Raw genomic sequence first — 16,703 nt, 5'->3', positions numbered from 1 at the left:
CCCACCTGCCTCGAAAACATCGGGGCATCGCTACGTGCCCTCGAGAATTGCCACCGACACCGGGCCCCATCCGTCATCAACCGGCCCACCCCCACTTTTCAGTCACGCAGACTGACTCAAATCTGGGCCCAGCAAAAAAGTCCCCCCCCCCCTCTCTCCGACGATTCCCTCTCTACCGGATCCCCCCCCTCCCTCCTCAGCTTCCATTCCCTCTCCTCCGTTAATTCTCCGCTCTCCATTTATTCCTTTCCAGTTCCGCCGCTCCATTCCCAGCTCCCACCACCAAGGGCAATCCCTCTCCGACATCCAATCCAATACAATCACGCCTGCGCACACGCAACCCCAGCTCAAGCCCCAAGTCCAAACCCTAACCCGGCGGCGGAAGATATGGCCGACACGGGGCGCGACGCCTTCCCTGACGAGGCGGAGCCCGCGTTCACCCTCGACGAGTACATGGAGGACATCGAGGCCGTGGAGCTGGTTACCTACCTCTTGCCCGTCCCCCCCTCCTCTGACAGCTATTTCGTTGAGGTGGATTTTTGCTTGACGCTCAGCCTACTGCTATGGCTTTTTGCGGAACGCTGTGCAGGAGGCGGATTTGGTGCTGGGCGGGGACGAGGGCAAGGAGTGCACCTACGCCGGCGGATACCTCAAGCGCCAGGCCGTCTTCTCCTGCCTCACCTGCGTGCCGGATGGAGTCGCCGGGGTCTGTACCGCCTGCAGCCTCGCCTGCCACGACGGGCATGAGGTGACCCACCTCACCCCACTTCCAAAGCAGTACTGTTGGGTCTGATTGGCTGCCTACATTAGCCTATGCTCAGGCTTGTGGAGTGCAGTCTGAGTCTGCCCTTGTTTGGTCGCCTGCAGAGGTTCTTAGAGCAACTCCAACCAAGATCTTACTTGACCCTGACCCCATTTTGAGAGTTCAAACTCACGAAAAAGCTCTTCAATTGAGCTCCTATTTAGCCTCCGATGGATGAGGGGATCTCATGTGAATGAGGTCACTTGAACATCTTGTCTAACTATACCTGCTCAGCTAAAAGACATGAGGGATTGAACAGCTACAGAATGGGGCTTATAAGCAACATAGGTATCATGCGGAAACACTGCAGCGTTCTCGGCTGGCAGCCCTACCCTACCCTACCCATTGTTGTAAACCCCTATGGCTTTAGTATCTTGTTCCAGCCTGCTATGAAGCCCTATGGTTACATTTCATTTTTGCCATCGATGGGTTGCTTCCTTTGCCTGCCCGTTCACCGACTGTTTGATGATGAATGGAATGAGAAGCTCTTTGTTTAGCAGTAACCCGCACAAAAAACCCACATGCGGACCTCTGTAGCACATGCAGTCCATGCCTTTCACTGCAATGCTGGCTGCCTGGTCAGTACCATATGGATTTGATTGCTTTGAACTTGTTTTTATGATGACCTAATTGCACCAAAGAAACAATATTAGTGACTTTTTCGCACCATTTTCAAGTTCTGTGATAAAATTGCACCTACCCTGCGAGTTACCCATGATGCAATTGTCTTTATTTAAGGTGGGAAATTGTGTTTATATATATGCATGCTTTAGACAATTTGTTCTATAGGTTTGTACACCATGACTATGAACGATGATTGCAGGGTCATTTTCTCCTTAGCTATATATGGTATATAGCAGATAGTGTAGTTTATCTGGAGTTGCTGAATTGGTATTGGTACACCGCATTTGACCGTCTAAATTTTGTTAACATGCTCTCACATATGTGGTAAAGTGACACAATTGCTCGGTGGATGTAATTCATGTGATTGTTTGTCAGTTGTCACTATTTGTTTCATTTTTATTTTAACATTTTATTCTATTCAGATTGGCTAACTCATTTATATCAAAAGAATATCTAAAATGCATTATCATATGTACTCTTTGCTACCAAGGTTTTAAAGTCGGCTAGTCGACTCTAGTCGCCTGAGCACCGATAAGGTGACTAATCACGATTAGTCGTCGATTTGCTCGATTAGTCGAGGCTAGTCGACTCCTAGTCGTCCTATAGTCGTCCACCTATAACAGGACCATATGCGTGTGTGTGTATATATATATATATCAATATATATATATGAATATATATAACTGTAGTTGCCTAGCTAGACTGCAGAACTGTACCAGTGCCACTGCCATTGTTCTAGGGCTGGGGCAACACAGATTCTGGAAAGATGACTTCAACATTATTACGTCGCCTCCTATTCTCATATGTAGTGGCACAACAATCAAGTGAAGCACAACTCAAGAGGAGGCCAAGGCGAGCACAATACTACTCAGTTAGTGAACAGAGAACACTGAACAACCAAAATATCAGAGCAATTACCGTCTGAAGAGGTCCTCATCCCAATCTCTGAATTCTAAACATAGGAGTGGTCGCCTACTCGCCTGTTCAGCCGCTGAACAGACAACAGAGGAGGACGAGAACGCGCTGGAGGGGGGCTCTGCAGACTACAGCCGCCGCGGGATGGAGGGAGCACAATAGGGCGGCATGAGAGGAGAGTGGCGACGATGGGTAAGGGGTGGCGACGCTAGAGAAGGGGTGGCTGAGATGGGGAAGAGCGCACACGCAACAGTGCGTACCGTATTGGTATAAGCAGGGGCATAGGGCAAAACAACGTTTGTGTTGTGTACAGGTGGTGGGCCGACCCACATAATAGAGGTCGGATTAGTGGCCCAAAACAGGCATAACTAGTCGACCATAACCCTTAGTCGGACGACTAATTGCGATTAGTCGGCGACTAGGACGACTAATCGCTATCTAGTCGCTCTAGTCGAGTCGGAGACCCTAATCGAGCTCGGACTAGCGATAAGGCCGACTAATTGCGACTAATTGCGATTAGTCGGACGACTTTAAAACCTTGTTTGCTGCCTTCGAATCTTCTCTATTATATCGTTTTGTGCTTCCACATGGCTAATATCTGATTACCTTTTTCTTTTTTGTAAGATTGTTGAACTTTGGACAAAGCGGAAGTTTCGTTGTGATTGTGGCAACTCAAAGTTTGGTGGTCACCTTTGCAAACTCTGCCCTGAGAAAGATTATGAGAATTCAGCAAATACTTATAACCATAACTTCAAAGGTTCCTATTGCACATGTGGGCGGCCTTATCCTGACCCAGAAGCTAAGGAGCAAGTTGAAATGATACAATGCTCTATATGTGAGGACTGGTTTCATGGGGATCATATTGGTCTTAACTCTATTGAAGAGGTATTATATTTTCCAGTACCTTAAATGCGATCATATATGTTAGGTGCTTTTTGTGTTCTGATTCCTGTGTGTTTGCCTAGTTGCATCACCTGTATCTGCAATACTAACATCTTGCTACATGCTAGTAGTTTCATAATTTTTTTCTTATGCTCATACCATTTCTTCTAGATTTTTATTCTGGCCTTAGACTTAGGGAATTACATTAGTCTAGGTGCGGTACTATTGTTGTAGTCCATTATTAATTGCTCATGAATAATTATGCTATTGGGGACCAAAAATATCTTAGGGCTTGTTTGGATCCCATGAATTGAAATCAATATCTAGAAAGTGCTTCTCATTTCATTATTAGATTGCTTTCCAATCTCAGTTCTTGGGAACCAAGCTGGACCGTAATGATTAGCCAAACTACTAACTACTTAGATTGCACATTGGTTCAACAATGTGTAACTTACTATACCTTACCATAGGTTTAGCAAAATTGGGAAATTGCCCTTATAATACTTATGCTAGTGGGACTAATACTCTCTTACTGAGAGGCGCTGTACAGCTTACACATTGATTTAACAATATATTGTTAGAATATTATGTGCATAGAATATGATCTAGCTGTTCTGATGCAGCAGATGCCTTTGTAGGAAAGGTTTATAGTAGGCGTGTTAAGCCACAGGGGGCTGGTAAGGCCTAACGGAGTGGCTGGGCCATATGGGCCGCCAAGATAGGCTAGAGGCGTTATCTAGAGTAGGTTGGATTACATGTTTATCTCGTAGTTAGTTTTGGAGTCCCTGTTATCACGGCATGGCTTAGATTATAAAAGCCTGGCCGTAGAATGTGGTATCCAGAAATTAATTTATCTTCCAGTTTGGAGGGTTACCTGGATCACCCTGGCGGCACCTCTCCGCATCTGTGACACGAGTAACACTCCTCATCCCAACCACTCGTATGATCTGCGTTCCTTGTCTTCTCTAGGGATGAAAACGGTTTCGGAATTTTTCGGAATTCCGGAAACCGATTTCGAAATTTTTCGATCGGATTCATCGGTAACGGTATTTTTCAAAAACGGAATCGGTTTTCGGAATTTTCTATCGGAATCGGTATCGGAATCGGCGTGGTGTTTTACCGACCGTTTCCATCGGTTACCGGTTTTTGTCGGAAATTACCGGATTTATGTCTCGGAAATTTCCGGAATTGTGTCTCGGAATTTTTTTCGGAATTTTCCAGCATGTGATTTTTTCGCATCGCCTGTACATCTCTGGATAAGGATTACATATTTTTGTATTTTTTGGACGCTTTAAGATTTTTTTGGGGTTAGATGGTGTTGGAAGGCAGTTGAGATTAACGATTTGGTCTCTCAAATGAATCCACCATTTTCTATGCACATGTTATGTATTAGTAATATATAATGATAGAGAGCCGACAGTCTGTCTTTTCCACACACTAGATTTTAGGGTTTTCCTGTGAGGCTGTGAAAAAACCCTTTATGTAAGGAAAAAATATTTCATGAGTAAGCATGCCACGTCAACTAAATCGAGTGGATATTGTGAATTTTGAACTTTGAGTATGTTAACTTGTGATCTTTATGAACTTATTATACTGTGAACTTGTTATATTGTAAACTTGTGATCTTTGTAAACTTTTTATATTATAAATTTGTGATCCTTGTGAACTTGTTATATTGTGAACTTGTTATATCATGAATTGTGAACTTGTGGTATTTGTGATGTTTTGTCAATTTGTTTTATTTTGAAGTTTGATATGTTTACCGATCGTATTTTAGATTTCGACCGTTACCGGTGTATTTTCCGCACTGAACTTTCGTTTCCGATGTTTCCGAAATACCGATATCGTTTCCGTTTCCGGAGTTACCGTTTTCGATTTTGTTTCCGATAAAAAATATGAAAACGGCAATGGTTTTAGTGTTTACCGACCGTTTCCGACCGTTTTCATCCCTAGTCTTCTCTCCCGACGTCTTCCCTGAGATCGACAACCAATCCATATCATTTGGTATCGGAGACCTTCAGGGCATCAACGACAATGTCCGTCCCTACGTCCGAATCCAAGGATGTCGATCTGAAGGACCTAACGATGACGCTACGCTAGATCTTGGACCAGCAAACGCAGACGCTGGCCCAGATCACGACGCTCATTGGCCGCCTGGACTCCCATGACCGCCAGTTCGCGCGCCTAGAGAAGCAGCCATCCAGCGAAGATATCCCTGCTCCCCATCCTGTCAATCAGGATGGCAGCGGGGGGTAGTGTGGGCGGCGGACGCGGTGTGGGGCCGCATGGGCACTACCGCGACTGACGTGACGACAACCGACGCCCCAACATCAATTTCCCCAGCTATGATGGCGAGACGGATCCCTTACCATGGCTGACAAAATGTGCGGCTTACTTCCGTGGGATGTGGACGCCATTGGAGGACAGGGTGTGGCAAGTGTCGATACATATGGATGGCGCGGCCGCTGAATGGTACTACACCCTTGATCGTGATCATGAGGAGCTATCCTGGGAGCAGTTCACGGACTCTGTCCATCTGCGTTTTGGACTAGCGCTGCACACTAATGGGCTTGCTGAACTCAAATACCTCTACCGCACCGGCACATTGGATGAATATGCTCGGCAATTCTCCTTGCTGCTGTGTCGTTGTGGAAGCCTTTCTCAGCAACAACAGGTTAATCTGTTCACGGCTGGTCTTGGCAAGCCATTGCGAGCGGACGTTGAACTCCTGACACCATCCAACCTGCAGCACACCATTAGTCTCGCCCGGTTCTATGAACGACGCACAGATATATCTGGCACCAAACATATGTCGGGATGGGCCATACGTCCTCCTTCAGCAGCCCCCAAAACAGGAATCTCAGCGCCTTCACGGCCACGCTTCAAAAGACTGACCGCCGAAGAGATGGCTGCCAGGAGAGCTAAAGGAGAATGCTATAATTGTTCTGAAAAATACTCGCCGGATCATAAGTGTGGCTCCAAGGGGGTGTTCCTTATTGAACTTGATGAAGGGACGCTGCTGGATGACAGTGAGGATTTGGGAATTTCACTGCATGCCTTGACAGGTGTCAATGTCAGCACCACAATGCCGCTACAAATTATGATCAAGGGCAATCCCTTAGTGGCACTGATTGATACGGGGTCTACACACTCTTTCATCAAAGACGACGTGGCTACCAGATTGAACCTGCAAGTGGCACCATGGTAAGGGTTGACTGTTAAAGTCGCCAATGGTGATCGGGTGACTAGCACAGGGCTATGCACAAATCTTCCAGTCTAGATTAACTCAGAGCACTTCTCCATCAGTTGTTTCACCTTGCCCTTGATGGCTTTGCCTTGGTTCTTGGCGTACAGTGGTTGCGCAGCTTGGGACCCATTCTTTGGGACTTTGAAGCTTTGTCCATGTCATTCTGGCGAGATGGCTATCAGGTCCGATGGAAGGGGGTGACAGCCCCAGGACCGCAATGTGCGACCATCCACTCCGGGCACGACATTCTGCAGGCGCTGTTGGACTCATACGGCGACATACTTCAGGAACCCAAAGGGCTGCCCCCAGTTCGGCACCATGATCACCACATTCGCCTACTGCCTGGAACACCACCCATTGCAGTACGGCCGTATCGGTATCCACAGCTATTGAAGGACGAGATCGAACAACAATGTGACGAGATGCTGCAACAAGGAATCATTAGAGAATGCACATCAGTGTTCTCCTCACCTGTCTTGCTGGTGAAAAAGACTGATGGCACATGGCAATTTTGTGTCACTCAAGACAAGACAATCAAAGATAAGTTCCCTATCCCCGTGGTCGATTAGTTGCTGGACGAGCTACGGGGAGCACGCTACTTCACCAAGCTGGACCTCAGAAGCGGCTATCAGCAAGTCCGCATGCACTCTGAGGATGTTGCAAAAACAGCATTCAGGACACATAGGGGTCACTTCGAGTTCTTATTCATGCCATTCGGTCTCACCGACGCACCATCAACATTTCAAAGTCTTATGAATGATGTGCTGAAATCATTTATTCACAAGTTTCTGCTGGTATTTTTTGATGACATCCTTGTTTACAGTGGTTGTCTCATCTTCAACATGTGAAGAAGGTGCTGCAGACTCTAACTGGAGCAGTGTCTCACACTCAAACGGTCCAAATGCTTGTTTGGAGTTGGGTCAGTCTCCTATTTGGGTCACACAATTTCTGCAGCAGGGGTGGCCATGGATAACTCAAAGATAGCAGCTGTAGAAGGCTAGAAGCTTGGCCTCGGTCACGAACCCTACGGGCTCTTCGGGGATTTCTGGGCCTAACAGGGTGTTACAGGAAATTTATCGCCGGGTATGGGAAATTGCAGCACCTCTTACTGCCCTGCTTAAGCTAGAGTCTTTTACATGGACTGACGATGCAGATGTTGCTTTTTCGATGCTTAAGCAAGCCCTCATGACTGCTCCCTTGTTGCAAATGCCTGACTTCACACAAAGCTTCGTGGTTGATTGTGATGCTTCAGGATTAGGATTCGGGTCTGTCCTTCATCAAGGGGATGGAGCTATAGCTTATTTCAGCAGAGCAGTAGCTCCTCAACATAAGAAATTGCGAGCATATGAACGGGAGTTAATTGGGTTAGTTAAAGCTGTTCGGTACTGGAGACCATACTTATGGGGACGCCAGTTTAAAGTCAGAACTGATCATTACAGCCTCAAGTTTAATAGTTTGTTCTGGATCAGCGCCTTTCCAGTATTCCTCAGCACACGTGGGTTAGTAAGCTGTTTGGGTATGATTTCTCAGTCGAGTATCGGTCAGGAAAGCTTAATGGAGCTGCTGATGCACTCTCTAGACGGGATGAAGCCGCAGGTTTACTTAGCATATCAGCCCCAACGTTTGAGATCTTCAATACATTGAGAGAGGAGGCTACTACAGATCCTCAGGTGATTGAACTTAGGAATCACATTGCTGCAGGAACGGTGCCGGATGGCTGGGCAGAGGTTGATGGTTACTCCTATTTCGTATTAAGGTGTTCGTTCCTGATGTCTTGTCGGCATGGCCACATTCGTTAGCAGCTGTTCATGATGGTGGTCATGAAGGCATGGAGAAGTCACTCAACCGTTGGCGTGCTTTGTTTTACAGTCCTAAGGCAACACAAAAGGTGAAGGACTATGTGCCAGAACATTTACATCCACCAGGTTTACTGCAGCCCCTCCCTGTCCCAGCTGGCGTATGGAGTGATATTTTGATGGACTTCCTAGAAGGCTTTCCAAAGGTAGGGGGTAAATCTCTCATTCTAACGGTGGTCGATCGGTTCTCCAAATATGGGCATTTTATTCCACTCAGCCACCCCTACTCAGCAGCCTCAGTCGCACGGGCATTCTTTGATAAATATAGTTAGGCTCCATGGGCTTCCTTGTTCCATTGTTAGTGACAGTGATCCAGTTTTTACAAGTCACTTTTGGTCTGAACTATTCCGGTTGTCAGGGGTGCAGTTGCACATGAGCTCCGCTTTTCACCCCAATCAAATGGGCAATCTGAGGTCACCAATAGAATCATCTTGACGTACTTACGGTGTCTAGCTGGAGATTGACCATGTACTTGGCTCACATGGTTGCCATGGGCAGAGTATTATTATAACACGTCATTTCAGACGGCGTTGAAGTGCTCCCCTTTCCGGGTAGTATATGGCCGGGATCCACCTACCATGATATCATATCAGCCAGGTCTCTCTTCGGTTCTTGCCGCTGATACACAGTTACAAGAGCGAGAAGTACAGTTTGAGGTTGGTGATTAGGTCTGGCTTCGTTTGCACCAGAGAACGGCATTGGGTATCACACCGACAGCCAATTATTCTAAGCTTGGGCCACGGTTCTTTGGGCCATACCAGGTGATACAACATATTGGAGACGTTTCTTATAAACTGCAGCTTCCTCCTCGTGCGAAGATTCATGATGTCTTCCATGTTTCACTGCTCCAGAAATTTGTTGGTGACGTACTCACGGCAATAGTACCTCTGCCTCCATTGCTCCATGGCCGAGTTTTTCCAGAGCCAGAGTCTGTCGTCAAGGCACGTATGAACAGAAGTGTTTGGGAACTATTGGTCAGATGGCTGGGTCGATCTGCTGCAGAAGCTTCTTGGGTCCAGTTAGACGATTTTCAGCGCAAATTCCCTCACATACAGCTTGAGGAGAAGCTGAATGATGCAGCAGATGCGTTTGTAGGAAAGGTTTATAGTAGGCGCGTTAAGCCACAGGCGGCTGGTAAGGCCTAACAGAGTGACTGAGCCATATGGGCCGCCAAGATTGGCTAGAGTCGTTATCCAGATTAGAATGGATTACAGGTTTATCTCTTAGTTGGTTTTGGAGTCCCTGTTATAACGGCATGGCTTAGATTATAAAACCCTCGTTATATGTAATAGGTTTCCATAAATTAATATATCTTCCAGTTTGGAGGGTTACCTGTGACACGAGTAACACTCCTCGTCCCAACCACTCGTATAATCTGCGTTCCTTGTCTTCTCTCCCGACGTCTTCCCTGAGATCGGCAACCAATCCACATCATGTTTAGTATTCTCTTGGACTAGATTAGAAAGACTCTGGTTAGAGTTTAGAGATAAAACAATGATTAGAGGTTAGATATAAAACAGAACATGACTACATGCATCTAGATCATTTAGAGTTAGAGACTTAGACTCTGTTCGGATGTTGTAACCGGGTAGGATTTCTCTTGTAATAGGTGGCTTCTGCCCTTTATAAATATACAACCCCATTGATCATGGAGGTCAAGGCAAGCAATTAATATCCCGGTGCCATGTTTCTTTCATGGTATCATAGCAGAGTCGTAGTAGGCTTGCAATTCATTATTTCAACTCTACCAAGCAAGTCTAAAACATACCAAGCACTAAAGCATACTAGTCTGAGACAAGTGAATACCATCATCCGTTTTTTGTTCCTCAATTCTAAGGAACTAATGGAGTTGCCCTAGGTCCTTCAATGCAAACTCTGAATTTGAATCTTGAAGCATAGCATCAGTAGCATCCTGTGAAGTGCCAGCAACTATAATATGTTGTGCATCATTTTGTTTCAACAATGACTTATTTTATACATTATTTTTTCTTACTGCAACCCTCAGGAGAGCTGTGTCATGCTTCAGGAAATTCTAAAAGCCAAAAAGCTCCAGGAAGCCAAAAGCCATTTAGGGGAGCTGTTCGGCTTTTGGAAATTCTAAAAACTAGTTTAAAAGTGGCCCAAAGTTCAAACAAACAGGGCCTTTATCAGGCTGTAACTGCAAATTGCGTGCATCTTTATCATATCCCTTGTCTGGTCCTTTTTAGATGTCCACAGGATAAAATGTTTTTTTTAAAAAAAATGCAGGAGAGCCACATATCTTTCTTGAATAGAGTCCAGAGGATAAAATGTAGCTTCTGTTTAGTTTCGTAGCACATACAAATCGTTAGTGTGCTTAATGACTTTCCTCTGTTGCAGATACCAAGAGATGAGGAAGGGGAGCCACTCTATGAGGAATTGATATGCCACAAATGCTCATCTGTCTGCCATTTCTTGAAATTGTATCCAGATACAATTTGGGCTTCTGGTAAGCCAAATCTGGCAGTGGAAACTGATGCAAGTGACTCGAATGTGATGAAAAAACCTTCAGGGCATGCTGACCCTGAGAAACATGAAAATGGTGCTCTTGTTGATAATACGGTTGGCGAGAAGACCTCTGTTGAGAATGATTCTACAAAAGCTATTGCAGTTCCTGAGGAGGCCAATTTGGGTAGCAGTTCTGGCAACAACTGCAAGTTAGGAGTGGATGTGAATACAATGCCAGCTATTACAGATAAAAGTGAGCCTTTTTTCATGTCTAAAGGTTGGAGGGAGACACTATGCAGGTGTGAAACATGCTTCAACTTCTATGCACAACGAGGTATTGCATATCTTATTGACAAGGAGGATTCTATTGAGGAATACGAGAAGATTGCCAAGCAGAAGAGGGAGATGAAACTGGAGCAGCAGCAAGGAGCTGAGACAAATTTTCTGAATTCACTTAATCATGTTCAGAAGATAGAGATGATAAGTGGCATCAATGACATGAAGAATGAGTTTCAGTCCTTTCTGGTAACAATCTTCTCTTATTTTATCGATGAGTAGGTGAAAGCTTTTTGGTAGTTGTATGAGATTGGAGAAAATTGATACTTAATGCTTCTTGCTAAAACACAGGACACCATTCTAAGAAGTAAACATGTTTTTTTGACTACTGTAAAAGATTTGAGAAATTTGTTATCTGATACATCTTTCTTTATCACATCACAGCCATTCAAAGAAGTGGACCTGCATGTTTTAAAACTTTACTTAAAGATGAACCTGTTGCCCATTTTGTCCTTTTTCATCTCAAAGTCTAAGGGTCTGTTTGGTTGGACTGTGGTTGTGAAAAAATTGATGTGGGCTGTGAGCTGTGAAAAAAACTGCTGTGGACTGTGAGCTGTTAAAAAGCTAAAAACTGTTTGGTGGAAACCACTAAAAATCGTTAAAAGTTCTTCGATATATGTTTTCACAGTTCTACCCGAAAGCCACTAAAAGCAGGTCCAAGGGTGCTTTCAGTTTTGCACTGCAAGAAAGCCGGTTTTTAGAAAAGGTTGTTTCCTGGATACAACTCTTTGTTTTTTTTCGTAAACGCGCAGGAGAGCTGTGCATCATTAAATTAAGAGAAGAAAATAGCCCAAAATGGACCAAAGTACAATGCCAAAATAGGTAAAACACAAGACCACCAATTCCTGCTGCGCACAGAACTGCAGCCTCCTTCAAGCATGAAAACAGCAGTACGCAAAAGAACAACAGCAAAAAGCGCCAGCAGATCACACACACAGCTGCTCTTCACTAATCACCTAAAAGAATCCTTGACCTAAAAATTGCAGCACCAGGACCCAAAGCCTCAAGATGTCTAGCACCGGTAAGCCTTCAGCACTCGAACTCATCCAAAAAAACTATTTTTATTCCATGAATGGAAGGTCTGACACCATCAAAAACCGTCTTATTACGATGAAGCCATAAACACCAAGTCCCCAAGATAGCCTCTTCTTTTGGATTTGTGCAATTGCTTACACACCTTCTCCCACCAGTCAGCAAAAGCGGACTCATTAGAGGAAAGAATGTAGTACCAAAATTGCCGCACAAAAATGCAAGTGCAAAGTAGGTGTTGGATATTCTCTGGCTCTTGATCACATAAAGGACAAACCTCAGGATAATCTAACCCTCTTTTCTGCAGTCTATCATCTGTCCAACATTTATTCCTTATTACCAACCAAAGAAAAAATTTGCATTTGGGTGGAGCCAAGTCTTCCATAACCTCTTCTATGGTTCGAAAGTAATCGAACCCATGAAGAAAGCCTTATAACACGACTTCAAAGAGAACTGTCCAGAGGAAGAATGAATCCGCACATGTCTATCAGCCTCCTGAGTGCTTAATACGTCCCAAAGGTTTAGATTTTGGTTTGGCTTTTGGCTTTTAGGAGGCAAAAGCTAAAGCCAAAACCCAAACCAAGCACACCCACAACATAAGAAGTTCGTGGTCTTCAATTCTGTTTTCATGTTTTCCTAGTGTGTTAGACTGTATGCAGCTTGATTTTGTTTACTGAATTTACTTTTCAATTTAACAATATATTTGTCATGTTCGTGTTTTTTAATTCAGAAAAGAGGAATGCCATTTCATTTTTGTCGATGCATTTACTTCCATGTCTCGTTTAAATATGTTATGCTGGCATCTGATTTTATCCAGCCATCTCATTGGTGTTTTTGCTTTACCTGATACATTGAGCAGGAGTCCTTCGATGCATCAAAACCGGTAACATCTGATGATATACATTCATTCTTCGAGAATCTTGCTAAGAAGAAGAAACAGAGGTTATCTTAGCTTTTGTGACCGCATCGGACCCTACCCGAGGCAACCGTTCTGCTGGACAGAGGTCCTAGTTTGTTGGGCTAGTAAATGTAATGTTATCTTAGGTGGTACTTACTAATCGGGCCAGTAATGTTGAATTCTAGCTGGAACGCGGTAATGTTTGATGCACCGAAGTCGCTTGCAGTAGGTTCCGATGGCCCAAGCCACCAAAAACCTGTTTGCTCCATGAACCTCAATCCTGTTAGGTGATAATATAATATACATTGTGTTGCCACCGTGCTTTTTTCTTACATGTTTTATTTGTATATCCTTAGTCTGGATAACTGGTTTTGCACCCAACCAATCAGCCCTATATGGTTTGGCTAGCTGTGGCCAGGGCCGGATTTGGATCGAAGGCCACTAGTGCTAGACCCCTAAATCTGATAGACATGTTCATCTTCCCTATATATGTATATTTTGCTATGACTTGCAACAAATTAAGGAAAGGATAACAAACTAAAGTAGACCAATATTGCCGTTCAGTCCAAAGAAAAGCAAGAGACCAGTAGCTGGCACTCGAAGAAATTCTACAAGCTGAAAAGGCTTTTGCAGTTAATTATTTCTTATTTTCTTAGGTGTTGTTTGGTTCACATATTGGTATATTGATAATGTAATAGGTAACTGATAACGTTAAATCATGTTTGTTTAACTCCAATCGTAATTGATGCCACACTACAAATGGATATCACCTTATTCAAATTTGTTACCGTCGGTATTTGAGTGTGAATCGTTACCATTGCCCTTTATGTTACATTTTGTGAACCAAACGACACCTTAGTTATGGTTGATATGGCGATTACATCATTGAAAACTAGATTTGAAGAACTTATGCATTCAAAAGTAAATGTGGGTTCTTATTGAGCTCGCAAACCTTAAGTCACTAAATGATGTTGAGCTAGAAGACATGTTGATCATTTATTTTCAATTGCTATATAAAATAAAAAAACAAGACAACACAAGGTAAGAAGTTTGAACCTTCGTCCCCCTTGTTGAAGCCCTTTATGATAAGCTTCCCTGGATCTTGGAAGTTTCTCTTTCACGGTATTGGGATAGTTTGATCGATTTTCTTGATCGCTACGTATGGGCGTGCACTCAAAGGATACAAACAGGGATTCGCAAACAAAAAGGGGAATTCGTAGTCACTTTTTCGTGTCGCGTAAAAAAGGCTTTACGCGAGAGCAATAGAGGTTGGGATACATCTATCTCTTCTGAGCAACCTCTTTTGGATTCTTAAGACCACCCTTGCAGTAGGATATCGTCTGCTTTAGGTTCTTTATTATCTCCTTCGAGGGGTTTTTAGGATCATTCAGGCTATATTTAGTCTATTTTGGCTTTTACTGTCTACTTTTCTCAGGGAGATGGTTAAGGATCTCAGAAGATAGAGGAGAAAGTTATCACTTCTTCGAAGTGGTACTTAAGGAAGAAGGTTTTAAAATGTGATGTGAATGAAACAGTATTAAATGAAATCACAATGAACCACAAAGTACCTCAGCTCATCGCATATGTCTTACTTCTTTAGTATAAACGAGTTTACAAACATACCTTCGGTTTCTTGGCACAAGATAACTCGAAGATACTTTAAAGATTAAGCAGAACAAAACTTAAGGCCCTCGAAAAAGTGAATTTATGTAGGACGGGAGGTTGAACAGCTTCGTAGGAAATTACAAACATACCTACAATGTTTATACACATGATTTACAAATGATGCGGGGTCATCACTGTATTTTCTCTTTTTTCTTGCTGAAAGGATCACGTTGCCCAAGAGGGGGGGGGGGGTGAATTGGGCTTTTCTAAAAATCAACACTAATTAAAACCTAAGCAAGAGCTAAGCAAGAGCCCAACTTCACCCCAACAACTAGCACTAAGAAAATAATACTAGAAATGTAACAAAGCTAAGATAATACTTCAAATACTTGCTAAACAAATACACAATGAAAAGTGCTTGAATTAAGTGCGGAATGTAAAGCAAAGTTTAGAAGACTCCTCCAATTTTTCCCGAGGTATCGAAGAGTCGGCACTCTCCACTAGTCCTCGTTGGAGCACCCGCGCAAGGGTATTGCTCCCCCTTGGTCCTCGCAAGAACCAAGTGCTCACTACGAGATGATCCTTTGCCACTCCGGCGCGGTGGATCCCTCGAGACCGCTTACAAACTTGAGTCGGGTCACCAACAAGATCTTCACGGTGATCACCGAGCTCCCAACGCCACCAAGCCGTTTAGGTGATGCCGATCACCAAGAGTAACAAGCCATAGACTTTCGCTTGACCAAGAGAAGCCTAATGCAAGTGGTGTGTGCTCTAGGTGGCTCTCACTAGCGCTAATGAGGAACAAGCGCGGATTATGATTCTCTAATCTCCTCACTAGGCTTTTGGTGCTTGCAATACTCTACCAAGGTGCTGGAATAAATGTGGAGTGCAAGACATTGAATATGGTGGGTGGAGGGGGTATAAATAGCCCTCACCCACCAACTAGCCGTTACAGGCAATGTGCTGCGCGATGGCGCACCGGACAGTCCGGTGCGCCACCGGTGCGCCAACGGTGCGCCACCGGTGCGCCAACGGTCACTTCCAACGACTAGTTCTGACACAGAGCCGTTGGACTCATGGCGCACCGGACAGTGAACAGTCCACTGTCCGGTGCACACCGGACAGTCCGGTGCGGTGTCCGGTGTGCCACTAAAATTCATCTCCGAAGGCTGCGCTCTCGGGTTTCTGCGACTGGGAAAACTCTGCTGAGGACCAGCCTGGCCCCACCTGGCAGAGGGTGCACCGGACAGTCCGGTGCACACCGGACAGTCCGGTGCCCCAAAGCCAGAAACCCTACCTCTTGTTTTCAGCTGATTTTCAAATCGGTTTTCGCTCTAACTTGAGTGTGAGTTCTAGAGTGACACCTAGCACTGTATATGAGTGTGATTGTGCACCAACACTACACTAGAACTCTCTTGGTCAAACTACTCATCGACAACCCCTCTTTATAGTACGGCTAAAAGAGAATAAAAGACCTAACTAAATCGCGAGTGTCCACATCTCCTTGACACTCGGACTCCGTAGACCTTCATCTTTTGTTCCGTCGTTTTAGCCGTCGCTTCGAGTTCTTATCTCCGGGATTGTTTTCACCGTTGTAGTACTTCTACCTGTCATGCGACCTAACTTACCATTTGTCTCTGCAAAATACACGTTAGTCGCATATAATATTACGTTGTCATTAATCACTAAAACCAACCAGGGGCCTAGATGCTTTCAATCTCCCCCTTTTTGGTGATTGATGACAACCCTACAAGTTTTGTGAGAGTAGTTTGTTTTGAAGATTCTGTCAATAGAAAGAATGGTTAGTTATACTCAGTAATCTTTGACAGAAAGAATGTGTACCATAATAATAAGAGTGAGCGCATACACATCATAAGATTCTTGTTCATGTAACCGTGAAGTTAAATTAATGAAACAAGAGCTAGAAGACTGGTGATATAATATAAGGTGAAAACATAGTACACACAGTCAATCATATGCAACGAGAGTATATGACGAGTTTGTGAGCCAAAAACATCAAGCTAGTACAGAGAGTAGCAAGCA

At 44.4% G+C, this 16,703-nt stretch overlaps 1 protein-coding gene across 1 annotated transcript; it reads left to right on the top strand.

Moving 5' to 3' along the window:
* The first annotated feature begins 228 nt into the window (after positions 1-228).
* On the top strand, positions 229-13,380 carry LOC100274433 (PHD finger protein-related). The gene is made up of 5 exons (NM_001148792.1): positions 229-480; positions 590-748; positions 2,966-3,226; positions 10,685-11,317; positions 13,017-13,380. The coding sequence occupies exons 1-5, from the start codon at positions 388-390 to the stop codon at positions 13,107-13,109; spliced, it is 1,239 nt and encodes a 412-aa protein (NP_001142264.1). The 5' UTR covers positions 229-387; the 3' UTR covers positions 13,110-13,380.
* The last annotated feature ends 3,323 nt before the right edge of the window (positions 13,381-16,703 follow it).

Source organism: Zea mays, chromosome 6 (assembly GCF_902167145.1).
Source record: "Zea mays cultivar B73 chromosome 6, Zm-B73-REFERENCE-NAM-5.0, whole genome shotgun sequence".
NCBI classification, from domain to species: Eukaryota; Viridiplantae; Streptophyta; class Magnoliopsida; order Poales; family Poaceae; genus Zea; species Zea mays.
Note: the sequence above shows the minus strand (reverse complement) of the source record. Positions and strands in the feature narration are given on the sequence as shown.